The sequence below is a fragment of the Arvicanthis niloticus genome, chromosome 21 (genome assembly GCF_011762505.2).
Source record: "Arvicanthis niloticus isolate mArvNil1 chromosome 21, mArvNil1.pat.X, whole genome shotgun sequence".
Lineage (NCBI taxonomy): Eukaryota > Metazoa > Chordata > Mammalia > Rodentia > Muridae > Arvicanthis > Arvicanthis niloticus.
Window position 1 is genome coordinate 22,221,604 of NC_047678.1, and position 25,131 is coordinate 22,246,734.

The 25,131-nt window shown below is 44.4% G+C and overlaps 1 protein-coding gene across 1 annotated transcript in view; it reads right to left on the reverse strand.

Annotated features, from left to right (window-relative positions):
- Nucleotides 1-25,131, reverse strand: part of Ephb1 (EPH receptor B1) — a 427,245-nt gene that overhangs the window by 38,146 nt on the left and 363,968 nt on the right. Inside the window, exons 10-12 of the mRNA XM_034484387.2 lie at nt 23,680-23,802; nt 10,884-11,131; nt 2,229-2,444 (exon numbers count right to left, since the gene is read on the reverse strand). Of these exons, the coding sequence (XP_034340278.2) occupies nt 2,229-2,444; nt 10,884-11,131; nt 23,680-23,802 (587 nt within the window). The remainder of the gene's footprint in view (nt 1-2,228; nt 2,445-10,883; nt 11,132-23,679; nt 23,803-25,131) is intronic.

The following is a 25,131-nucleotide window of genomic DNA, read 5'->3' on the forward strand; positions in this document are numbered from 1 at the left end:
AATAAGAGTAAAGTCCCACCGCACATAGCAAGAAAAGTGGCTCTCTCAAACACGATACAAGGAAAAACAACCATTTCTACAAAGACCTACTTTGCTCATAAAGTCATGATAAATACATGCAAAAAACCCAGAGCAGTGATTGTATCTGAGTGTATTTAGCATGTGGGGACTGATTGGAGGTGGGAGGCGCGTGGAAAAGCCTCCTGGGGTAATGAATGGATTCTTCATCTTTCTGGAAGTTTGAGTGATACAGCTCTATAGATTTGTTGAAATTCCTAATTTGTACTTCATATGTGCACACCACTGCGTTCAGAAACAAAAGATACGTGTAAACAAAAATGATATCCAGAAAGAAGAATAGGTCAGAGTTAGAAGGTGATACACACAAAGCAAGATACTCCTTCTGGGATCTACCAGGAATATATATGGCTATTCTTGGTCAAAGTGTTTAAAGTTCTAAATTACATCTGAAATTTTTCTGAAATAAACTTGTGGGAAAGTAATTTCGGGTGTGTTAAGTCTTTACATATAGGACAAACATCAAGATAATGCAATAGCACTTAAGACTCTGAAAAACATTTCATAATTTTGTGTGAGAACTTTAAAAGCAAATCAGAATCCCAAGAAGATGTAGAAGAAACAACAGACATTTTTGATTGTTTCTCAATGATGTCACAGGCCAAACGACACTGCATCAGTTATATCTACAACAGGTGGGCATCTAACTATATCCTAGACCATCAGGGGGTAACATTCCCAACATAAACACCAGACAGCAATGCAATGGGGAAAAATCAGGTAAAGATACAAGGGAAGAGAGAAAAATAGGTTCTGGCAATTATATAAAAATGCAAATTGAGATAACATGAGGTGCCCATATTTTGCTATTGAATTAGCATAATTTCAAAGATTGGTGACCTCCATTGCTGCCGAGGATGCTAAGTGTCAGACACACTCCCAGGAGAGTATGAATATTCACTAAGCGTTGGAAAGTCAATCTGGAAATTAAAAAAAAAATCCCATGGGGAGCACAAGAACTCAGAGAAATGAATACAGTGTGGTCAAAGAGAAGTGTGAAAGGAGACACATCTAATTTAACAAGAATGCTTCCAGGCAGTGGCTGGACACTCTGGCCTGAGTGTCAAATCCAGCTGGTCTAGTGTTTTTACCTAGGAGGTCAGAACAATGTCTATCACTTTTCAAAGGGTCACACCGCAAATAGTTACGTAATTCTTTAGATAAGTCTTCATTTTGCCTCTTGGCCAACAAAGCCTAAAATACTAACCAGATGACTCTACAATGAAAAGTTTACAGACTCCTACCCTGGTGGAGCTGTCATTCACTAAATATTTTATGCACTTGCTTCTCTGTATTATTTTAATCTTTACATTTCAATTTTTGACGTTTAAAGCAGATAGGGAGGCAGTGAAAAATATCGTTAGGTGATGAACATAAGTGGGAAACGAAGATGGCCACTATAGAAGTCTAGGCCAAAGAGACTGCAGCCTTATAAGGTCAGGGGGCAGAGGAGGAAGAGTAGGTATAGGTTTCCTAGGAGTCACCAAGGATCAGGCTGGGATGTTGAGACAGGGAGAAATCATTGGTGACTCTTCTATTTCAGTCTTTAGTTAAATGGTGCCAGCTATGGAGATGGCAAGATGGGGCGGCTACATTGGAGAAGAAAGCCGGAAGTCTATTTTGAATGTATTGTGGTTCCAAGAGGGATTGTGTGAAGGAGGCAGTGGGATAGAGATTAGAGCTGCTCAGGATGTGGAGGGGGAGGCTGGGAGAAGATCAGGTTTCAGCATTCAGAATGGAACTGGTACTTAAAGCCCCCTGGAAGTAAGACAGGAAACCAAGCCGGATTCTGATGATGCCAATGCCCAGCTCAACTGGGGACCAGAAGCCTCAGCTTTGCCTGGAGCTCCTTCCTTAAGAAAGACATTGCTGCTGCTACTCTCCCCAGTTGGATTCTCCAAATTTAACCGTTCCAAACTGCTCTTGCCACTGGCTAAGAAACACAGTGGCTTCCAAGTAGACAGCAGCTCCTTCTGATAAGCTGTGGTCAAATCTTTACCTGGGCCCTGACCACTGTTATTCCTACTGGATGGACAGGGTACCCAGCATCTGACTCCCTAAGTAGGAAAAAAAGCTCAAAGACAGGTCCAAAGATACCTTCAGCCATCACTGATTCATTCCATGATTTCCCTCAGTGACTAAGGACTCACCAAGGAGCTGGTGTAGGTGGGGTCTGAGGTGTCATCCTGGAGGTAGCGAGAGAGGCCAAAGTCAGACACTTTGCACACCAGGTTGCTATTGACCAGGATGTTTCTAGCAGCCAGGTCCCGGTGCACATAATTCATCTCAGATAGGTACTTCATGCCAGCAGCGATACCCCTCAGCATCCCCACGAGCTGGATCACGGTGAACTGTCCATCATTTTGCTGTGATAAGACAAAAAGGAGATCAGGATCAAGATGGGCTTCAGTGGCTAAACAGGGAGCCTAGACAGCATGGCCAATGGCTTGTCAGTCCTCTGTCAGCACCCAGCGTTCAGCTCTCCACTGCCTCTTCCCGCTCCTCCCTCCTCCTCATCCCTTTCCTTGAATGCTCTGCTCTCTCCTTGCCAAGCCCTGTCGATTTCATCTCCAAATTACATCTCAAAGCCGTCCACTCCTTTCCCTTTCCACTGCCACCATTCCAAACAAGTCATCGCCATCCATCACCTGTAACAGCTTCCTGCACCTGCACCCCTCCAATCCATTCTCTCCATGGCAGCCAGGGCCATCTCTTCAAGACATAAATCAGGTCATGTCACTCCCTGGCTTAAACTCTCTAATAGCTTCCAGTTGCATTAGGGAAAATCTCCCAACTCCTCAGTACAGCTCAGGAGACCTAAGGTCCAGCTACTACTGCCTTGCCTTAGGTTCTAGAGTCACACATGCATACTAAATAAAGCCACAGGGACTAGAGAACTCTATGTCCTTTCCAAGGCAAGTCCAACTTGCCCCAGAATTCCATATGTATCATTTCCTCTGTTCCTTTCTCTCTAAATCCATACCTATGTGCCCTTTATTTTCTGCTTAAAGTCCCTTCCGCAAAGATGATGTCTTTATGATCCCCTTCCTCCAATGCAATTAGCATTTTCTGAACACTTTATTCAGATGTATTACCATATTGCCTTAAACATCACAAGTTTCAACTTTGTGGCTGTGTGTATAGCACAACCTTCTGACTCTGACTCCTGACTCTGTTATTTGACTCTAGCTAGCTCTTTGAGCACAAGAACCCCCATCTCAAGAGGTCCCCATAATATTTTAAGTGATTAAAACCTTTAACAGAGAATAGAAGGAGGGGGGAGCCTCAGCACTTTACAAAGCACAAATAGTTGAATGACCAGCATATCTTGCTATTTCCCAAACTCTCAGGCACCTTTGTAGCTTCTGAGGTGTCAAGCCTTGCTTTGTGTAACCATGCTGTCCTCATGGGTCAGGGGTCATGGGGGCTAAAGCTTACACACAGTGTCTGGCCCCTAGAAGCCTGCTAATGAACCTCGCTATGCCAGGCTACATCACTGCTTTCTCCTGTGACTGGTGGACTCAGTTCCAGGCTGCACAAATACCTTTCTCATTAGATAGATTTTCATCATTTTGTCACATACAACCTTTACATCTTGCTTCTGCAGACAGTGGTTAAGTCAGTGGACCCTGAGCCATGCTGCCAGGAACTTACCTTACCATATAGTTTGGTCTCAGTGCTTCCCCAAAGGGTAGTGAGTTGTATTCTGTATTAGAGCACACCCTAAACATGGAAATGTTGTGACAGGAAGAAAGGTGAAAGGTGGCAGATTACCTGATGTCTAGTCTAGTTATTGTTGAACATAGGTGTGGGCAAGCCACATTCTCTGCCTTAGAAGTCTACGTGTGAAATATACAAAGCATAAGCAGTGTGAGGAGCCCCCTTTTTATTGAACATCTACTGGATAAATTACATAATGCACCCACATCTGTTATATCCCTCCAACATGGATGGGTATGCCATTTTTTGCATGTGCTACAAGGGCCGTTCCTTCTCCAAAATCCATCAGCAGCCACTGATCCCATGGAGGAATACTGATTGGTGTTGTCAACTTGATACAAACCTAGACACAAGAAGGAATCTCAACTGATGGATTGCCTCCATCAGATTGATCTGTGGGCATGACTGTGAGGCATTTTCTTGATCAATGATTAATGTGGGCGGGCCCAGCCCACTGTGTGTTGTGTCACCACTGGACAGGTGTGGTACTGGACAGGAGAAGAATACTGAGAAAGCCACAGGGAACAAGCCAAGAAGCATCATTCCTCCATAGTTCCTGCTTCTGTTCTCGCTTGAATTCATGCCTGGCGTCCCTCTATGAAGGACTATGGGGACTGTGATATTTTAAATGAAACAAACCCTTCCTCGCTAAGTTGCTTTTGGTCAGTGTGTTAGCACAGCAATGGAGACACAAAGTAGGACACGCCCCATGGACCAGACTGCTCCTGACTTCTGCTTCCTAACTACCTCCCAACCTGCCAAGAATGCTTTTTCTGTGCCATTTTCTTCTGAGGACCTAAAATAAAAGTGCCACGTTGGTTTGTGGAAAGACTGACTGATTTGCCCATCTGTGAAGGATGAATGTACTAGGGATGATGCAAATCCTCCTCCGGAGTGAACTTCCATCAATACCTTCTACCGAAGCCAGTCAGTCTTTCAGGAGTACCCAGCCCTGTCTTCAAGCATTTCACTGGGAGATTTGCCTCTTCAGAACAACCCCATGCAACTCCTGTAGATTCTAAAGCTGCACCCTAGCTTCAAGTCACACAGGCTGGATTTTTATTCAAATGCCATTTTTCTTATTTCTTCTTCATATGTGTAGGTGACATTATAATAAAAAAAATTGGTATCTTACTAAAGATTTCACTTTGGAGAGGGACAGTGTGCTTACCCACAGTGAGAAAGGTTTAGGCAAGCATATATAGTGATGCCCGTATTTTTGCTTAAATCTGTTACAGTATTCCTGGTTTTGGCTTGTGTTTAAAATTTAGACCACTATAATTTCTGGGGGTGAACAGAGGCCAGAAGTGGCTAAACATTTGGTGTCTGGATCCAAATAGATGCAGTTTGGACACAGTCTCTGCTGTTCATTGGCCTGAGCACGTGATTTAGCCTACAGAGTGGTGATCCCCACAGCTAAATCTTAAGAGGCCAGTGTCCTCTCTTCTTGGACTCTTTGCAGGTTCAACGTGATCAGAGATCAAAAGTCTTCATCTGGGGCATTATGCTGCTTTGATATCATCAGTGATCATGGCACTCAAGAGCCAGGCTGTCCCTTCTTCCCAGTCACTTCCTTTATGAAACTCGAATGCTCCTGTTGAGGAGTCTGGGGTCCAGTTCTGGGGCCCTGGTGTTTTTCTGAATGTGTGAGAGACACTGTCTGGTCATTGCTCTTGGAAAGCCCAGCCCAGTGGGCATTCTGAGTTCAACGTAGAATGGGTCAATACAGTAAAGGTACCCGGTTGCCTACCAACTGGCATTAGTGAGCGAAGGAGACTTAATGACAGACACTTGAAATTGGAATCAATTCACAAATGCCAGTTGTCTCCAATTACTTGACTTTCAAATGGAAAATACTTCCCAGAATATGATCAGAGCCTTCAAACTGTCCCTGGCCAGAAGAGAAGGCAGACAATATTGTATTGTTTTCACAGTGAAGATAAAGAAAGTCCAGAGGATCTACGTGACCAGCCTTAAATCACTCTGTCTGGGTTTGAGTTATAACACAAGTCTAAATCCGGAGTGGCAAATTACTTCTCTGCTGACATTCCATCTCTGATCCTCTGGTAATGGCTGCCTTCGGTGGCGTGTGCAGGAGACGGCTGGGCTGCACAAGCTTCACAGGGAGAAAAGCCACCGGTGACTGATGCTGCTGCTGTTATCTGGTCTTTGAACTCCTGTCCTGTGCCTCGTCCCCTGGAATATGCTGACTCTGCAATGGCAACAATTTCCTTAGGAGCTCGCTGCAGGGTAAGGACATCTCTACAGGAAGGATCCTTACTGCTGAATTTACTATCTTGGTGAAAACCTAAGGATATAAGCATGCTACATTTTCCCTGATGTGTTCAGCTGTTTCTTGCTCAATCCACTGGCATGATGCCTGCATGGAGGTCAAAGGATAGCTTGATCCTTTCCACTGTGTAGTTTATGGGGCTTGAGCTCAAGTGGTCAGGCTAGTGACAAGCCCCTTTACCCACTGAGCCATCTCACGGGCCTTGGAAAATTGTTTTGAGAGACAAGCATTATCCCTTAAATTATATAGGATGGCTGTCCACAGGCTTTGTAATTGCAGAGATAAGAACACCAGCGTAGAAAATAAAAACAGAGCCACCACCACCTGGTTTCCCTCGGCGACTTTGAGAAGCAACTGGGCTCCACGCTGCGCCCATGGGGAAAAACATGGTACAGTGAGGAGATGCAGACCTGGATGGAGTGATTTAAAACTTTCTTCTCGTTCTGAAGTGCTTTCTACTGAAATTACTTTCCAGCAAATGCATGGAGCCACTTGGCGGCCCTCATATCAGACAGGGAGGATTTAGGTATTTCCACTTTCATTGACAAATCCACTTCAGGAAATGAAACCCTTATTTGATTTGTTTGAAGAGAATGAATCATAGATTTTTTTTTAACTAAAAGAGAACTTTCAAGCTCATCCAGCTCAATGCCTTTAGTTTATAGATTGGAAAATTGAGTTAACTCCAGGCCACAGGGTGACTCATAGCCAGAGCCAAGGTAGGGGCTCAGTCTCAGGGCTTCCAACTTGATATTCTTTCCCTAGTTGCTTCTTTTTAGTTTAGGCCCACAGGTGAGTTCCCCTGATGAAAACTGTCCCATTTGACACCAATCAGTGACTTCCAAGAGTCTTACAGAAATGACTGTCTATGAGTGAACCAACAGTGACCACGAGAAGCTCTTGACTATACATGGATCTGAGCTTCAGGAATGGTTTTGAAGACTAGGAAAGAGCCACTGGATGGGTACCATTAGATCTTGGTACCATTGAAGAAAATATTCAATAGTTAACTAGGCAGTCCAAAGCTCTTCCGTTTAAAACAATTAGCAACAAGGAATCACCTCCTGGGTGTTTCCAATCCTTCCAGAAGACAGGAAGTCCAAATCCCGAAGAGACAGGAATGGAGAGTGGCTAAGAGGAGATGTGGAACTCTGAGGCCCTGACCCAAGGCCAGAGTGAGCAGAGCACCCTCTTGAAGCTGCTAAGTCCAGGATTGTCAGAAAGGGAACAGTTGTACAGTTTAATAACAAACACCTTTCCCTTCTTTTTTGAATGGTGGTCCTAAAATTATCCCCCCTTCCCAGAAGATGGACCCCATAGAACTGAACTGATGACCTATTTTTTTTTAATTTTATCAAGCAGCAGATACATCAATTAATGTTGCTATGCTCCAGGGTTCAGTAGTAAGGCTGAAATTAGATTTATAGATTACCTGCCTTCACGAGGTGCAAGGAGTCAGAAATGCTTCGTTTCCCTGCTCCTCCTGGCTCTGCCCGCTCTTGCTACCTTTTCTGGCTGTGCCCTCGCCTCTGTTTTTCTGGGTTCCTCTCTTGCCCCTAGGTTTCCTCCCACTGCACATACATACAGCCTCATTATCATGAACAAACCCCAAGTTTATGTGTCCTGGGTCCCAGGTGGAAAATGCTCTGTCTGGGAGAAGTAACAGGGTGGGGCTTTGATTCTCATAGTCTCCTGTCCTATAGGTGACCTGGGGACAGACTCTGATTACATTCTTCCAACCATGTCGTGACTTTCTGTGAGGTAGAATCAAGCAACACAAAGAAAATGAGTCCAGAAAGGGTCCTAAGGCTGGCCCAGATGATGCTTGCCTTCTAGTTACCTCCATTTCCTTCATAAGATCTCTGATCATAAGTGCTTGCCCCTGGGAAAGCAAAGCGTATGCCTCACTTTCCTGTGTCTATGAAGACAGTGAATGAGATGCCAAGGGCACACAGCATTCCCTGAACTCTCTGACACTCTATAGAAATAATTGTGTATAGTTTTCACTCAGCCAACATCTACCATGGGCTCACTGTGGCAGGTGCTAGAGTTTCAACCATTCTAGAGATACGACCATTCCCTTAAGGAGGCATGGGTCTGAAACCCCAATCTACAGCAATTTTCCCATCCCCACTTCTTCACACACCTCCCTGAACTACCTAGCTTAGGCAATAAGCATGTACTGCCCTACAAAGGCAACTTTGGTAGTGTGAAAGTGTAGCTTCCAATCAAATTTAATGGCCAGGCCCACTCTGCTCCTGGGAGTGGGAGCAACCTCGAAGCTGCTGTAGATCTGAAATAGCCCATGCTTACTTTAACTTCTGCACAAACCAAGCTGTCCAACAGCTTACCATCTACCTCCCCACTGGTCTGCCAAATTCCCCATTGGAGAAGTTCCCCAGGAAGATTCAAGTATAACTCTGTAATGTCTCTGTTCTTCACTCTTAGAAACAAAAACTATTACACATGCAGGTAACTGGCAGATTTAAACATTCAGGCTCAAGGCAGGAATTGCATCTGTGGTGGGTTGTATTCTGTACAGCTGGAGCTGTGTGTGTGTGTGTGCGCGCACCTTCCTGCCTGCCTGTGGGAGCCAGAAACCAACACTGAGCATTTCTCACAATCTCTTTCTATCTTATTGTTTGAGGTAGGGTCTCTCACTGAGCTCAGTGTTTCAGTTACAATAACTAGCCAGAGAGCCCTTGGGATCCACATGTCTCTTGTCTCCCACCCAATACTGTTGTTACAGACATGTGCCAAGGCTTCTGCATACATGGGTACCAGGAATCTGAACTCAGGCCCTTATACTCAACCATGTCCCCAGCCAATTGAAACTAAAGTAGAAGTCAAGTTATTTTCGTCCCTAAAACAAGGGACTGCTCTCTTTCCTTGGATCCAGGTAGGCCCTCCACTGCAGTGAAAGTGACACTATGTTATTGTCCAGACACACAAATGGTCCAGCCTTCGCTGTCTCCTTCAAGGATGCTTATTTTTGAACCCAGCTTGTTCTAAAGATGCTCAAACAGACCGCTGGAAAAGATACAACTGATATCACATTTAAACCCCATGTTAACACAAGAGTGAAGGAGATCTGACACTTTCAAGCCTTGCCCTGAGATGGTTCATAGAACTCCATGAGAAACTAGATGCTCTGTCCCACACTCTTGCTTCCGTTCCAGGTCCATAAGCATTATAAGCCATGCTGCTATGCTAAGTCAGTAGGGTCTTGAGGTGATAAGTTATATAGCATCAGAGCTGTGTTTCTTCTATTGTATAGGCCCAGTATTCAGTGTGTGCTTTGCCAGAGAAAGCAGTCAACTCCTTAATGTTTCAAGATGAATGGATGGCCCTTTGATCAGCAACCACAGCTGTTGACTGAGTGTAGGGACATGCATAGCCTGCTTACCCAAAGTCCTCATTCAGAAGGCTATGGCCATTCTTTGATGCTGTTCCCAGACTCTCAGCTCTCAGAGTCACTACATGTTCCCCCCTGAGACTCTTGGTCAGGTCCGACTCCCAGCCTAGGTTTGGCTACCATCCATTCTCCCTATGCATCTGTAATCTCCACTAAGAGACTAGCTCCATTGTGCACAAGGCCTCACGAGCATGAGTGCTGACAGGGACCGTCCATGCATCTCTCAACTAGAATGCATCCAGGTATATCCATGTCTGCTGTAGGTAAGGCTGGCAGTTACAGCTCTGCACAGATGTCAGGAAAGATTTCATGGTGCCCATGGCAGTCTTTCAGATGCCTCTTTAAAGGGCAGGAGGCTCAGGAATTTTCTGTAAGATGGCAACCTGTTTTCTTTCTGACTAGCCAACTGAAGAGATTTGGCTAGGAGGTTGGCTATACTGGTGAAAGGCCACAATTTCTTCGGCCTCAGTAATCCATGGAGATATCTGTGACCATTCTTTGCTTCTACCATCTTATTTAACCTGTAAGCATTTACTGAAGTCCTCCCCGTATCAGCCTTGTTCTGAGGAGACCTCAGACTGTGCTTTGTTCTTCTCTTTTTTAAAAGTATATTTTAAAATCTTAAATATGATTTCATTACAATATAAGTATACCACCTCTCCACCCCATTTCTTATTCTTCCTTGATCTTTTTGGATCTATAGCTCAGAGAACATCTTGGAAGAATTGATGGACAGAAAGCGTGTTCGAGCCTGAAGACCAGGAAATCTGCCGTGAGGCTGCCTTTTTTAGAAATGATTGCATAGAGCTGGATGGCTTGGCCATTAAAGGCTAGGCTCACAACCAAAAATATAAGAAATGACCGCATAAGTAAGACACTCAAAAAAAAAAAAAAAAAAAAAAAAAAAAAGCCCAACAATATCAGGAGATGTGCTAACAAGGAAGAGGGAACGTCTCATGGTGGCGGGGAGGAAGTTCCACCCCTACACTGAGAGCTATAGGCAGCTAATGAGGATTGAGAGAGGGATGATGGAGGATTGGCCTCTCCCTGGGATGAGGCCTCTTGATTGGTTACCCAGTACAATTTTTTTTTTCCTTTTAACAACAAGCCTCTGCTAACCTTGCCAAGGTTAAAACCTGCCCACATGTGACCAGCCAGTTCCAAAGGCAGATTATCCTCACAGGACTCTTCTCCCCAGGACCTTTCCCCTCCATCTAGCAGTATTTACATTCCCTGCACCCCCGCACCTCCACACCCCACACCCCCACACCCCCACACCCCCACACCCCACACCCCCACACCCCCACACCCCACACCCCCACACCCCCAGACCCCCACACCCCCACACTCCCACACCCCCACACCCGTGGCTCTTACCCGGAGGAAAGAATCTAAAGCGCCGTTCTCCATGAACTCGGTAATGATCATGACAGGCCGGCTCTTGGTGACCACACCCTCCAGCCGAATGATGTTGGGATGGTCAAACTGGCCCATGATGCTCGCCTCGCTCAGAAAATCCCGGCGCTGTTTCTCTGAGTAGCCAGCCTTCAGGGTCTTGATGGCCACATAGATTTCCCTCTTGCCTGGCAGCTTCAAACGGCCCTTGTACACCTCGCCAAACTCCCCTGAAACAGCAAACATGCACTTAGGCTCCTCACCCTTCTCCATCTGTGGAACCACAAGGGGAGGCATCTTAGCAAGAGCAATGGTGCTCAAGGTAGGATTGTGATTTGAGCAAAGACATGGACATTGGATTTGTTCTGTGCAACTGTGATGTCTAGGCTGTAATCAACTCATAGGAAACTAAGAAGGAACACTTAAAGCATGCTCCTCATGTCCATTCTTAGAAATAGTTTTAGTAGTTAAAGTGGAATTTTAGAACACATCCAAGTTTGGATTTTGTTCTGCCCTTAATAGTGTGTGTGTGTGTGTGTGTGTGTGTGTTCCGCCTAAATAACCGAAGAGAAATGTCCAGATTCACTCTGACAGAATTGTAGTTCAATTTTAACAAAGCCTGGTGCACAAGTATCGGGATGGAGGCTACGTGGGTACTTCAGCTGATGCTCTCACATTAAAGTGAACATATCAAGTGGCTAGTCTGTCCTCCAGAACGCAGGCCCTGAAAAGTTAGGAAAGAAGAAGGTTGCTCTCTGAAAGATAAAAGGGAAGGAAGCAGGATCTGAATGGAGAGCCCCAAATCACAGCAAACACATCCGAAGCAGACCTGACAAAGTCTCAGCCAGCTTTGCAGGGAATAAAGAGTTCCTGATCTCAAAATAGCTAGCCCCTAATATCCCTGTCAGGTTCAGCCACAGGCTGGGGGCTGCCTGGAGGAGCTAGGCCTCTGCAGGAAAGTGGAGTCAGATTCAGGGATTGTTACAGCTTGAAGCCTGGCAGCTGAACAGTGACATATTTCTCCAAGTAGGTACAGGCTGAACATCTCCACGGGTGTACAGTAGGATTTCAACATCATTTTTTCTTCCAGTAAAATCACTAAGAGTAAAAACAATTTTGATGACATCATTTCATAGCTGTCTAAAAGAAAAAAGTCTGTTGAGCCCTGCTTAATGTGCTTTCAAAAGTTATTTGATGATTTCTCCTGGTTTTGTTACTTCTAGTTTTTTTTTCCCCCATGGGAGATAGTTAAGTGTCTCCTTGCAAGGGCTTCACTGAAATGTATGTCAGAGGCCTGTCAGGACAAACGGGGGCTTCTGCTGGGCAAACTGTGAACAATCAGATAAACTACTGGCTACATTGGGAAGACATTGCTAGTATGCTTCCGTGCTCCATTCTGGACTTCCTTTTGCTTTCCGCTACAGAAAAACACTGGAAGAAAGCTATGCAAAAGGACTTTTATACAAAACTGCTCTGAATTCTACTGAACATGACAGAATGTGAAGCTGGAGGAGAGGCTGGCCTTAAGCACCATTAAGAAGATTTCATCCCAGCTCTAACACTCAGATAGCTATCATGTGTAGCTCTGGCTTTGACACTGAATCATATGCTGCTTGGGTGAACTGCTTGAGGTCAGACCGAAGCTCTCTCCTGTTTGGAGCCTGCACACCTGTGGGAGTACCTGGCGTGTGGTTGGTATGCCAATAAAAGTTAGTGTGCCATATGTATTATTGTTTGTTTGGACTTTGCCTTGCCTATGCTCAGGTCAAAAAAAATATTGAGACCCTGTCACTGCATCACCCAAAAGAAGCCAAAGTTCTGACACTTAAGGTTGTATGTAAAGGAATACTTGTGGGGGCCGACAGGATGGCTCAGCTGGTAAGGTGTCTGTGGCTCAAGCTGGAGGATCTCAGTTTGGATCACCAGCACATACATAATAATAATAATAAAAAAAAATGTCATGGTGGCACATGCCTGCAGGAATGCTGGGGATGTGGAGACAGGAGGATTCCCTGGAGCTCACTGGCCACATACTCTTGTTGGGTTGGTGAGCTACGGGTTCACAGAGTCTCTGTCCCAAAATGTAAGGAACAACAGTCAATAAAGATATTCAGCCTCAAACTCTGATGCCCAGACACAAACATAAAAGTGAACATACACACCCACACATACACATGTGCACCCCACCCACACCCACACACAAGAATGCTTGCCACAGCAGTAGATGAATACTGAATGCCTATGCCAAGGAATGCTTGGAGAACCTCATAGCCACCTCAGGGAACAAATATTGAAAGCAATAGATGAGGGATGTATGTTGACTGAAAGGTGTTCACGTGTAAGTGAAGGAGAGAAGGGAAGAACATCACTTGTCGTGTATGTCCATTTGGCATGCATGCCAATACAAAAGGAAAATGATGAAAACTACATATCAAATGCATTTTTAACACCAACTTACTTTTTAAAATGGTTCTAAGAGAAGGATGGAGATGGGATACGGGAGTAGAGATTAGTAAACTGAGTTTAGTTAATTTTTATGTTGAGTTTCTGTGATAAGTGTAGCTTGAGTAGTTAAAATGTGCAAAATTTAAAGTCAAGTACTAAACAGAACCTGCCACATACATGTCTGTCTGTCTGTCTATCTATCTATCTATCTATCTATCTATCTATCTATGTCTATATTGCATACATGTATAACATGCATATATAGTAGAAACCATCCTCCTGATAACCTAATATTTAATAACTACAAATATAAATTATATGTTTGATAAATATGCTAGTTGAATAATATTGGTTACTATTTCTCCTTGTTGCCATAATGAGTTCTAGCTTCCTTTAAAAGAAAGAGTTGAGAGTTGAGGGAAAGACTATACAACTATTTCTTCTGGATGGAGATAGCCCACAAATCTTTATCTATTGGCCATCTACTATGGCATGGTTCATTCTGTCAAATCACCATGACATTTCTGCAAAGAAAATACCCATTTTACTAATATGGAAAGTAGCAAGGAGATGCCAAAAGCTTGTTCCCAAACCAGAGGGCTGAATGTCAGTCAGGGCTCCGACCACACCCACCTCACTTCTTACCATTTGCCACTGGATAAAAAGGAACAATTCAGAGACCACCCTGGCCGGTCTTACAGCTTCAAGCAGTTCTGTAGTATGCAGTGACTGTCCTAGTAAGTCTGCATGTGGGTAAGAGCTTGGAAGTGGAGTTTCTTCCCTGTCTTCCTTCCTTTCTTCTCTCTTGAGCTCCCTCACTGTCTTCCTATCTGAGACATGGTCTCTAGCCCAGGGCATCCTCAAGCTGGCAGTAATCCTCCTGCCTTGGCCTTCTAAGTAAGCACATGCTACCACCTATCAAAGAATAATTCCATAAGTGGATGCCATTCATCCAAGACTCTTACCTAAGAATGAGGCAGAGTCAGCAGCATATTTATCAGCCTGTGTGTGTAATTTGGAAAAATGCACTAGATAAACCGAATATGCCCCCAAACATACACATCAACGCCCCAGTTCAGAAATTCTGTTCTATGTTAGCTGGCTCTGCAATTAGAGTACAAAGACTTGGGTTTCGTCTCAAACTTCTGAATAATTGGTCTGGGTGCAGCCTGGGAATTTCTATATTTAATAGCTGCCTACAGGATTGGCTAATATAATTCTAGTGCCTGACAGAAAATGAAAATATAGGACTCCTTGCTCAAAAAATATGAAGGATTTCAAGATGGTGACAGGGGAGCATAAAACTGAAGCAGAAACCTCTCTGAATACGGGGCTCTGTTTAACTGTACTGTCACTGTCCTGGCTGCCCGGGTGCTCCTACTGTGTGGCCAAGGCTGAGAACTGTGCTTTAACCCCCCAGAATCCTGCACACAGATTACTGAACTCCGAAGCCCCGAAATCTGGGATTGTATTTGACTCTTCTGAGCTTACACACATGCTGCCCTCACAAGGCACATAGCCGGGAACACAGTGTAATCGTTATTGGTGTGTGTGGAAAGAAAGAAGAAACGGAGGAGGAGGGAAAACAAGAAAGCATGGTATTGAGAAGCTGTCTCCCCTAGGACATGGTAGATGAGATTACTTCTCTGATTGACAAGCGTCACTTCGCCATTTGATCTTTATGCCTAACTGCTCCACAAATCAGGGCCTCTAAGACTGAAGCTTCAGATTATATCTTCTGCGGAGTCTCATCTCATTCTCTGAGAGTCAGAAAATAAAAGCGTGTTCTCCTTGGTAAGGAGAGGAGGGTGTTGTCGATGGTGACTTCAGTGCTCAGAAATCTATTCTGCGGTGGCATAAAGAATGAGGACTCTGGGAAATTAGTTCCTTTTCCTTTCCAGTTTGAGAGAGGGAGAGAGGGGGAAGGGAGGGAGGAAGGAACTGGAGGGAGAAGGAGAGAAAGAGGGAGAAGGAGAGGGAGAGGGAGAGAAAGAGGGAGAGGAAGGTGAACTTACTAGTCTCAGAGCCAGGAGGCTTTCGAAACACCAACTGCAAAATAGGTCACTAAGTGTCAAAGCTCTCCTCAGAGGCTCCCCACAATTAAGTCTCCCCCTAAGTACAATGAGGCAGGTGGAGGAGGGAGCTTCAAGTCCACTCCAGCCTGGTCCACTCCAGCCTGAAAGCAGTGAATGCTGGTTTGTTGTTTCCAGTCTTCAATGTTCTCATTACAGAACAGAAAGAAGTAGGAAGCCTTACTATCCTCCCTGGGAGTTGAGAGAGGGTCTCTAGATGTCGGATAGGTAAGGACACATGTGGGTAGTGAGTGAAAAACAAAGAAATAGGAGAAGAGACTGTGCTTGGGGGACATTAAGGTCAAGAAACGGGGAGGATGCATAGATCTCTGTAGTTTTGCAAGACCTACAGATGCCTGATCTACAAGTGCCAGAGTCCATGAGAAGTTGCCAGGAGCTCCAGCATAGAGGATATCTTCAGCCAAGCCTAGCATGGCGAAATCTGGGTCTCTGGCCATTTAGCATCTCAATAGCCTCAGGGAGGTGGAAACGCATGGTCTTATAGCCCTTATTTATTAATAACAAGGAAAACCCAGGACTTGTGTTGTTTACAACCTAAGAAAGCACTATGCATGTGTGTTCTTTAACTTTTGATTCATGTATTAATTTCAAAGACTGCATTTGCTTGGGTGTTGTGGTATGCAGAAGACAGAGAAACACGGGTTGTGACCCTACTGGACTGTACAGTGAGACTCCGTCTCAAAAACAAGCAAGCCCAATCGAGTACACCAAGCAGCATGGTGCATTCATCCTTTTTCCAGCTTTCAGATACTTTTTTTGTTTTGCCGTTAGGCCAGAACTCGATGGTGCATTGTTGTGTGAAGATCTGAAATCTTCAAGACTTTCCTGTCCCATGTGCCTTACATTGCAATCACACTTTTTTCATTTCTTAATAAAATTATTTCAGCACATCAAGGTGCGAATAGAAACTGGTTCAGCTTGATAGTGTTTGTAGTTGGTTATTTTTTGAGAAGACTTACCTACGGTAAGTGTAGCTGGCCTAATCTTAGTCAGGGTAGACTTCAGTCAGCGTGCATCTCTGCTACTAACCTGGGTTCTCTCCCAGAGCCTCACATCTATTTACTCAGCTCCTACATCAGGCATGGAGGCCAAGGACACTCAGTGGCTCTCAGTGTCTTATCCAGCATTTGTGTCTGGAACTTGTTAGAAGATGCAGATTCCCAGAGACACCACAGATCTATTAGATCAGAGATTTGGTGGGTGAGACCCTGGAATCTGGATGTTATCTCATTTCCACATGATTCAGATGCCTGGCTCTCCTCTGGGAAGTACTTTCTTTTAGGCTGACAGTGCATGCCTTCTAGCTGGTTCTTCTGACAGTCCTCCCAGACAGCTGGGGGAAACTATTCCTTACAAGTTGCAGCCTTGCCAAAGCCTCTTTCCTACCTTCCTTGACAAAATGAGCAAGAGAGAAACAGTGTTTCGGCAGCGTCAAATACCTCAACTATTATATATAAAATCAGAAGGGGAGAATTCTCAATTTTTGAAAATGAAACATCCAGCCTGCCAGCAGGTATTTCAAGCTGCAGCTATTGGCTGTGTGAGGCAGGAATCTACACCCACAATTGCACCCTCCCCCCTTCCAGCAGCATTTTAAAGTCTCAAATTGCCTTGAGGGAAAAATGGAAAGCAGAAATCCTAGTTACTAATTCAGGCATACATTCGATATGGAACTTTTAAAGAATAAGTTTAAGCTAGGTTTGAAAGAATGGTTTCAAGCAAGGTTCAACACAATAGCCTCTGCAAGATAAGTAGGTTATAACTAAACACAAGTGTTAAGGCTTGCATCTGACTATCCCCTGACCATGCGCAGAGGACAGACATTACTAATTGAGCACAGCCATTTTCATCCTTTTGGCAGAGCTCCTCTGATGTCCATTACCCGGGCTGCTATATACTGTAAATTCATGAGACAGACTGGTTTCACGGTCACAGCATTCACAGAATGTAATAATGAGATGGTGAAGGCAAAAAGGACTTCTCTTTTTCTGTAATTCTTTGTGGTTGTTAGGCATCAACATGCTTCTGTATCACATGTGTTTATGTATGTATTCATGCATGAGATTACATATATTATACATGCATCTATATTTTTTATTACATAATTAAGCATATGGTCCTTCTTAGGGCATACTTAGAATGAGAACAGAGATAGGATGTGTATGTCCTACGAAGTACATGCTTTTTCCAGGGACCATTGGGCAGTCTTCTTAGCACTACCATAAGGAATAATGAATTGGAAGGCAGTATTGTAATTCACAACAAAAAGGGCCTGGGTACTCCAACTGCTAAGCAGAGTTTACCATCAGAAGCAATGACTATGTATTTAGCTGCTTTTTCTCCACAGCAACGAAAGTGGCAGCGGGTGCAGGGGTTTCATTTACCAGCTCTGGATCAGCTACATCTGAGTTTAAATTGTAGCTGCATCATTAACTCAAGGGCAACACAGCCGGCAGCAAGCCATCCTCTGCATGTTGATTTCCTCGCCAGTCTAGAAAACCCATACACACGTAAACATCATCTCTGACACATAGGCTATTACACAGATTAAATGCACAGCACTTGTGAAGTATACAGAGTAGTGTCAGACACGCTGCACACACTCAGAGTGTGCTGCACACTTTAATTATAGTTCCTGGAGGCATTCCCTTGGGCTCCTTTTCTAGAACCCTCCTTGCAAGTCTGGATGTTGCCCAGCCTCATGTTCAATGATGCTGAGAGTGTCAGGTTAGCAGGGAACCTTTCTCTACAGGAATTCATCCAAAGATAACAACCCCACACAGTGAGCACACATTCGTCTGAATAGAACACCCATTCTCTTACCCAGCATGCTCCCCGCAAGCAGCCTTCTTGCCACGGTGGAAGGGCTATATTAGTAGCTGCTAGCAATGGGCATTTATTCACTAAAATGTAGACGGCATGCTTTCCCCTGGATATCACCTCTAATGACACCTCTACCTACAATCTCATGCACTTAACAGCCATATGCTCAGCCTACTGCACAGTTGCACGGGTTGCAAACTGAACACAGGACTGCCTTTCACTCTGTTAAGAATGTATATGGTAGCCCTGATAGATTCTCTAGAGAAGTCCTACTGATCAAAACTAACCAACGATCTGAAACTGAACAATGAGGTGACTCCTATTAGTCACACCTATGGTAACCATAAGCTGATAGTTTCCATGAAGACCAGAGGGATACAATGCCTCCTCTGATGTCAGCTGATTCCATTGTCCACATGGGGAAGGAGATAGATGGGCTTTCCCTCACTCCAGTCAGCCATCTTCAGAGTGTCCAATGTGCAACAACAATATTCCATCTCTCTAGTCTCTCTCTTTCATTCCCTCAAATTGTTCAGCTCTCAAAAATTCTACCCCTGCCATGTGTTTTCCTCCAAAACTGTCATCAGCTGTCATTAGCACATATGAGACACACTTAGTTGTACAACAAAATTGCCACATACTAGGTCAAGTCCCAGGTTAGTGAAAGAACACGTGTTCTGTTCCTCTAATATAACTTTGAGCCCCATGAGGAAAGGCTGACATAAAAGAACTACAGGTTAATGGCATCTTCTTGGGTGGTGTTATACCTGGCTCTATAGTGGTTACTTTTTATTTCTTTGTTCAACATCCTAAACAGCTTTAGAAGATACTTTGAAGTTACTGTGATGTGTCTGTCTCATACTTTTCAGATTCTACTCCATTGACCTCTTCCCTCAGATAACCAACCCTGCCACACCCTTACTCTGCCTTCTTGGTACTTAATGGTCTTCATTTCTGGGCCCAACCTCCATGCCAAACTGCCCCCACTATCTCCAGTCCCTCAACATCATAGTAGATCCATTTGTCACACTACTCTAGTTTGGGTATCTAGTTGATTTAGTGGCATCTCCTATCCCACCCTTTATCCCAGCATCTGCCCTCTCAGGTCCTCTTCCCACAGCTAGCCAAAGCCCCAATAGCTTGTCTCTAGGTTTCAGAAGGCTTACCCATTCTTTCCCATAATCTCCCTCCCATCAGAGGTAACTACAGCAGTTACCATAGTCCACTCTCTGAATACCATCCTTTTGCTCAACCTGCTCAGGATCCCATTTGTCCCTTGGGGGAAAACATCTCTATTACAGTTGTTTCATCTCTAGGCTAGCCCGATTGTCTAGACCAACCTACATAAAAGCTTTCCCAGCAGCATTGCCTCTGTTCTCGCTCCAATCCATCTAAGCCGATCTGTCCACCTCAGTGGTTACTCGAGTGTCTCTTTCCTGAGTCCTCCCTGAAAGCAAGCCTCTCTGCATATCTATAAGACTACATCCTCCCTATGGTCCCCCCTACTCATCACACAGCCTCTTCCTTCCTTTCATGGAGTATGGTAACTGTTTTGGGCTAGAAAATAATCTCTCATGGCAGGGACTGTTACACATTAAGTAAAATTTCCAGCATCTACTATAGTTGCAGGCTTAATTGATGGTTTTTCTCTGAACACTAAAACAGATTCTCTTAGAAGAAGCACAACCCTCTTCTGTGGTTCCATATTTGGCAGGCAAAGGTTTCAGAACCCTATTTATAATAACCCCGCACAGGCTATGGGTCAGCATTCCTTGTACGCTCCACTCTTGTAGAGTGGTATGTGTCCTATAACTATCTCTCTCAAAAATCCAAGCAGCAGAGAGAAACAAATGCTCATGGCTAACAGTGCTTGCTAATTCCCATGATGTAAATATACCTGCAGTGGCCAATGAGGAGCACCAATGGAGCTGCGTATGGGACGGAAGAGGTACCCAACGTTGGCTCATGTGAGCTAGTGCAGGCAGACCCCAGCACAGCTGCTCTGGAACACAATGCTCATTTTTCTTCTTGAATCACATGGCATTCCTTTTCTGTCACTGTCTTTCTCTAATACAGTGGTTCTCAACCTTTCTAATGCTGCATCCCTTTTACATGGTTCCTCATGTTGTTGTGACTCACCAACGATAAATTTTTCTCATTGCTACTTCATAACTGTAATTTTGACACTTTTATGAAATTTAATGTCAATATCTGTGATTTCCAATGGTCTTAGGTGACCCCTGTGTTATTTTACCCCCAAAGGGGTTGTGACCTACAGGTTGAGAACCACTGTACTTTTTTCCTAATAGTTTTCAGCTTTGAAGGTTACTTCTTTGGTGGAGTAATTGTGGTTAGAATGTAAACTGCCCCTACAGCTTCATTTACTTGAATACTTGGTCTCCAGCTAGTGGTGCTACTTTAAGAGTTTGGGGTAAAGGGCTGCAGAGATGGTTTAGTGATAAAAAGCATGTGTTACTCTTGGAGAGGACCCACATTCGATTCCCAGCACCCACATGATGGTTCATGGTCATCCATAGTTCCACTTCTAGGAGATCTTATATGACCTTCTTCTGACTTCTGTGGACTCTAAGCATATCTATAGTGCCCATACGTGTGGACAAAATAATCACACAGAAAATAAAAAAAATATATTTTGAAGGAATAATAGTTGTAGTGCCTTTAAGAGGTGGAGCCTTGCTGGAGGAGTAGGTCTCTAGAGGCAAGCTGTGAGGGTTTGCTTCCCATCTGCTTTCTGCATTCTAACCAGGTGCTTCAGGCTCCTGCCATCCCTCCATGATGAACTGTATCCCCTTTTAAGCCATAAGCCAGAGTAAACCCTTTTTCCCCTAAGATGCTTCTAGTCAAGTATTTGGTCACAAAAAGAAAACTAAGGAACAGAGGAGTCCTCCTGATCTCCAACACCCCCAGCCCATGGCACTACACAGACCCTGCAAGGATGGGCCCTGTAGCTTCTCCTCTGTGCTACACTATGGTGTAAAGTAGCTGACTGTGAATACTGCTCACTTCCACTAAGTCTGCCAGACTTTAGAGCAGAGGCGCCATTTATTCTTCTTAGGAAATCCACTTCAGTGTATAGAAAGTATCCATTAAAAGCTTTTTGATGAAAGGAGTCAAAGAAACAGAGGAAAGAAGAAAGGGGGGGAGTACTGAAAGGAGAAAGAAAGGGAGGAAGTGAGAAAGGGGGGAGGGAGGAGGGAAGAAGGGGGAGAAGGGAAGGAGGAGATTGGTTGGCTATTTTTTTCTGTGTAGCTCCCCCATCCCCAATAATGCGAACTAGTTGCAAACCAGTTTTTCCCTTCTGCCCTAATTTGTCTGGCTGGTTAAGAGAACACTGTCAATTACATTGTGTAATTGTTACTTTTTTTTTTCCCTTTTGTTTGGCTATCAAGTGATCTCTTGATTAGCACAAGGGGGAGCCAGTCTCAGTGAGGCAGGGTGTGGGGGGAAATGAATGTGTTTGTAGAGCGTCTTGTATTAAAATCGCATCCGGTTGTGAATAGAGAGTTAATACCCACAGGGATCAGCCCTGGGATGCGTCTGAATCACAAGGAGATGGACCTTGGTAAAGAGGTTGGTCAGCAGGGACCAGACAAAATTCTTAATGCCGTGCTGTTGAGCATCATGTAATTTGTTAAGTGCATTCCTCTCAACACCAGGCGAGCCTCATGAAAGCCACGGAACCTCTGAGCAGACTGCACATACAGAGCAGCACTGGCAAATGCTACTCACAAATAGAAGGTGAAGGATAGAGTGGGACCATCAATTGTCCCTTTATGGGCATCTGGCAGTTGGTGAGCTCACCCCAAATTGTAGCTCCCTGGCAGGATCATAAAGCGAGAAGGCTCTCTTTACTCGTCCCTTGACAAAGGCAGGAGGGGTGTTGATGTGTGCTGTCTGGGATGAAATGCAGTCCAGAACACATCACTCTAAGCACATGACATAAATAACAACATTAAAATCACTAGCACCATTACCGAGAGCCATAACGACAATTAATAATGCAGGCAAACAGAGTGCAGGACAGCAGGCCCGCCTCCTCAACACTCTTAAGTTTCCCAGAGAAATCAAAGCCTGTAAGAGCAGTCCAATTTATCTGGTACCCAACCTTCCAACGAATGATCCTTAAATATGTCAGTGTCTAAAGAGGAAGGGGAAATTACCGACACAGAAGTGAGAGTCGTGGTTCAGTAAAATATTTAATGACAGCCAACGGGAAATATGTAGAGACCCTGATGGGTAAGATTCTAGTCAGCCAGCTGGAACTCCTGAGGGCTTGGTGGTGGGTGTTAGCGTGTTGTGAAAGGGAGACTTCCACAGTGAGGCCAGAGGAGGGGCAAGAAGGCAGGGCTTAAGATGATCCCAAAGCATAGAGATGGTGGCCTAATGGGGTGTGCTTCCCAATGTGGTTCCCAATTTCATAGGTGGCTTCTTGACCCCTCAGCCCATGGAGAGAAGCTGTGAGTGGAAGGATTTGTGACATTCCCTCTAAAGATAACAAATGAAGTGGCTGCCTGCAGGACTCAGCTTCCACATGCCCTGTGGAGTTAAAATGTGATTGGGAAATGTCGCTCCATACCTGTCCAGTGGCATGAATCAAGCACTCTGGTGCCAGGAACAATGATGAAGATAGCCTGAGAAAGGCTCTTAAGGACTGAAGAAACAAAGACAAAGAGTCTGTAGATGAAGATGAAGTCTAGAAGGAGACCCAGATCAAAGATGTAAAGAGGTTACTTAAAAATAATGATGTCTGGGATGTTTTGGGTTTTTTTGTGTTTTGTTTTTTGTTGTTGTGTTTTTTAAAATCTCACTTAAAAACATCTCACCCACCCTATATTAATTAGGCTGGGTCTATAGACAGATTGACCACAATCTATTAAAGAAAGGTGAATTTTTCTAGATCAATCTTTTGTTGTGATTTCCTGGGGGCCCCTCAATAGTGAGTTCTAATCTACATTGGGATTCTATTCTGATGCCTGGTCTGTATACAAGGGTATAAATACAGGAAAAGGAGGAGTCAACATGAGGGGAGAAGTATTGTCCCAAAGTCATTGAGACCATCAAGGAGGATACTAGATAAGCTCTTTAAATGGTTTCTTCATATCTTCATGACTAAGTACCCTGCATCTCTCTCCTTATCTGGGTCTTGTGGTCTGTCTCCAGAGCTACTTCAGAATCACTGAAAGTGGGAGCCGATGTCCAGTCTGTGCTTTCCCAGGGAAGCTTAGCCACTGTGACCAAGGTCCCCAAAGATTCTGAGCAATGTTCTTGCTCTGACCTAGATGCACAGTGTAGGTGGTCCATACTCATTTTATAAGGAGAAGGAAAGGCATCGAGAGTGATAGGAAGATGTTGTGTGGACAAGAAGAAGACAGAGACGAGGGAAGGAAGAGCCATACCTGCTCCGATGACCTCTTCAATTTTCACAAAAGACACATCAATCTCCTTGGCAAACTCCCGGACAGCTTCATTGGGGTCCTCATAAGTGAACGGGTCAATGTAGATCTTCATCCCTGGGGAGCCTTATTGGATGAGATAAGCAGGTTAACATCCCAGAGAGGATATGGTCACTGCTACCACAGATGCCCCTAGCACCAAGAATATTCTCTTCACCAGGTGTCTGCCCCGTCTCTCTTCCCCAGAACCACTCCAGTTCTCTGCCCTCTACATCTCTTCCATATTTTTCCCCTTTCTCTGCTCTTGATGAAAGGTAGAACAGATTATTTATAAGTGACAGATCGGGACCAGTTCCCACACCAGGCACTCACAGAAGGCAAAGACGCTGATTGATGCCAACCAAATGCATTAGCAGAAAAGTGGTGGTCAAATGGTAGGGTAGATATCAATATTTATCAACTTGACAACTTTCCTGAGTGGAGGCCACTGTTAAGGTTATAACTGAAGGCTGTGGTCCATGGCCACGAGAGGGATGAGGATGGAGTTTGTGTTTAAAAAAAAATGAAGAAATCACTATTAGAAAATCCTCAAGACAGAAGTGCCAACACAGTACGCCAGGAGGGAAAATGTAAGGCAAAAGCTTAGAAAATATTAATACAAGAAAGAATAATGTCTACACAGGAAAAATAGGGTAGAATGAAAGAAAAATGGTAATTGAACCCCCCATGCCTTCAGACACACTGAAGTATGAAAAAACGAATAAAATGGTAGATGAGAAATACATAAAAGAATATAGACCTTGTCACTGATGTATACAGTGCAAGATAGATAGGTGTGCTTGGGGACAAAATAGAGAATCGTCATTGCAGAAAAACTACTTTCAAAAAGTAGAGGACAGGGCACTGAAAAAGCAACTGGAACCCAAGAACAAATGGATTCATTTGAGATGTAATTTTTCAATGTGTTCCACGTGTCATTAAGTGAAGTGTAGAAATTGTCTCCACAGTTCTGGCATGGTGAAGGGGGGGTGCTACAAAAGATGGGCTATCTGGTCTACCACCACATCCCTGCTGCCTGCTGCAGTGTACCTATAAAGCAGTCAGATCAGTAGGGGCAGGTCGGGTGGGTCTCTGTGTGTGGTGGGAATCAAGGCCAAGGCTGGGCTTCAGGTTTTAAAAACTTCATCTCAGTACCTCATCCATGTCTTATCCCCTACTGCCTCAGAGCCTTCCAGCTATGCTCTACTTCTGTCATTTTCCATCAGAAAAACATCCAATGCCTCTCTAAATGTCTTGATCACCTCCTTCTTCAGGAGAGGACTGGAAATCCTAGCACACAACCTAAAGAAGTAAGAAAAATACACTGAAGAACAGGGGGTGGGGGGAGGTTAAGCCAAAGAAAGCCAAGTGATGGAAGAAACAGTTTTTCCCCAAAGGTAGGTTCTTTTGTCCTTT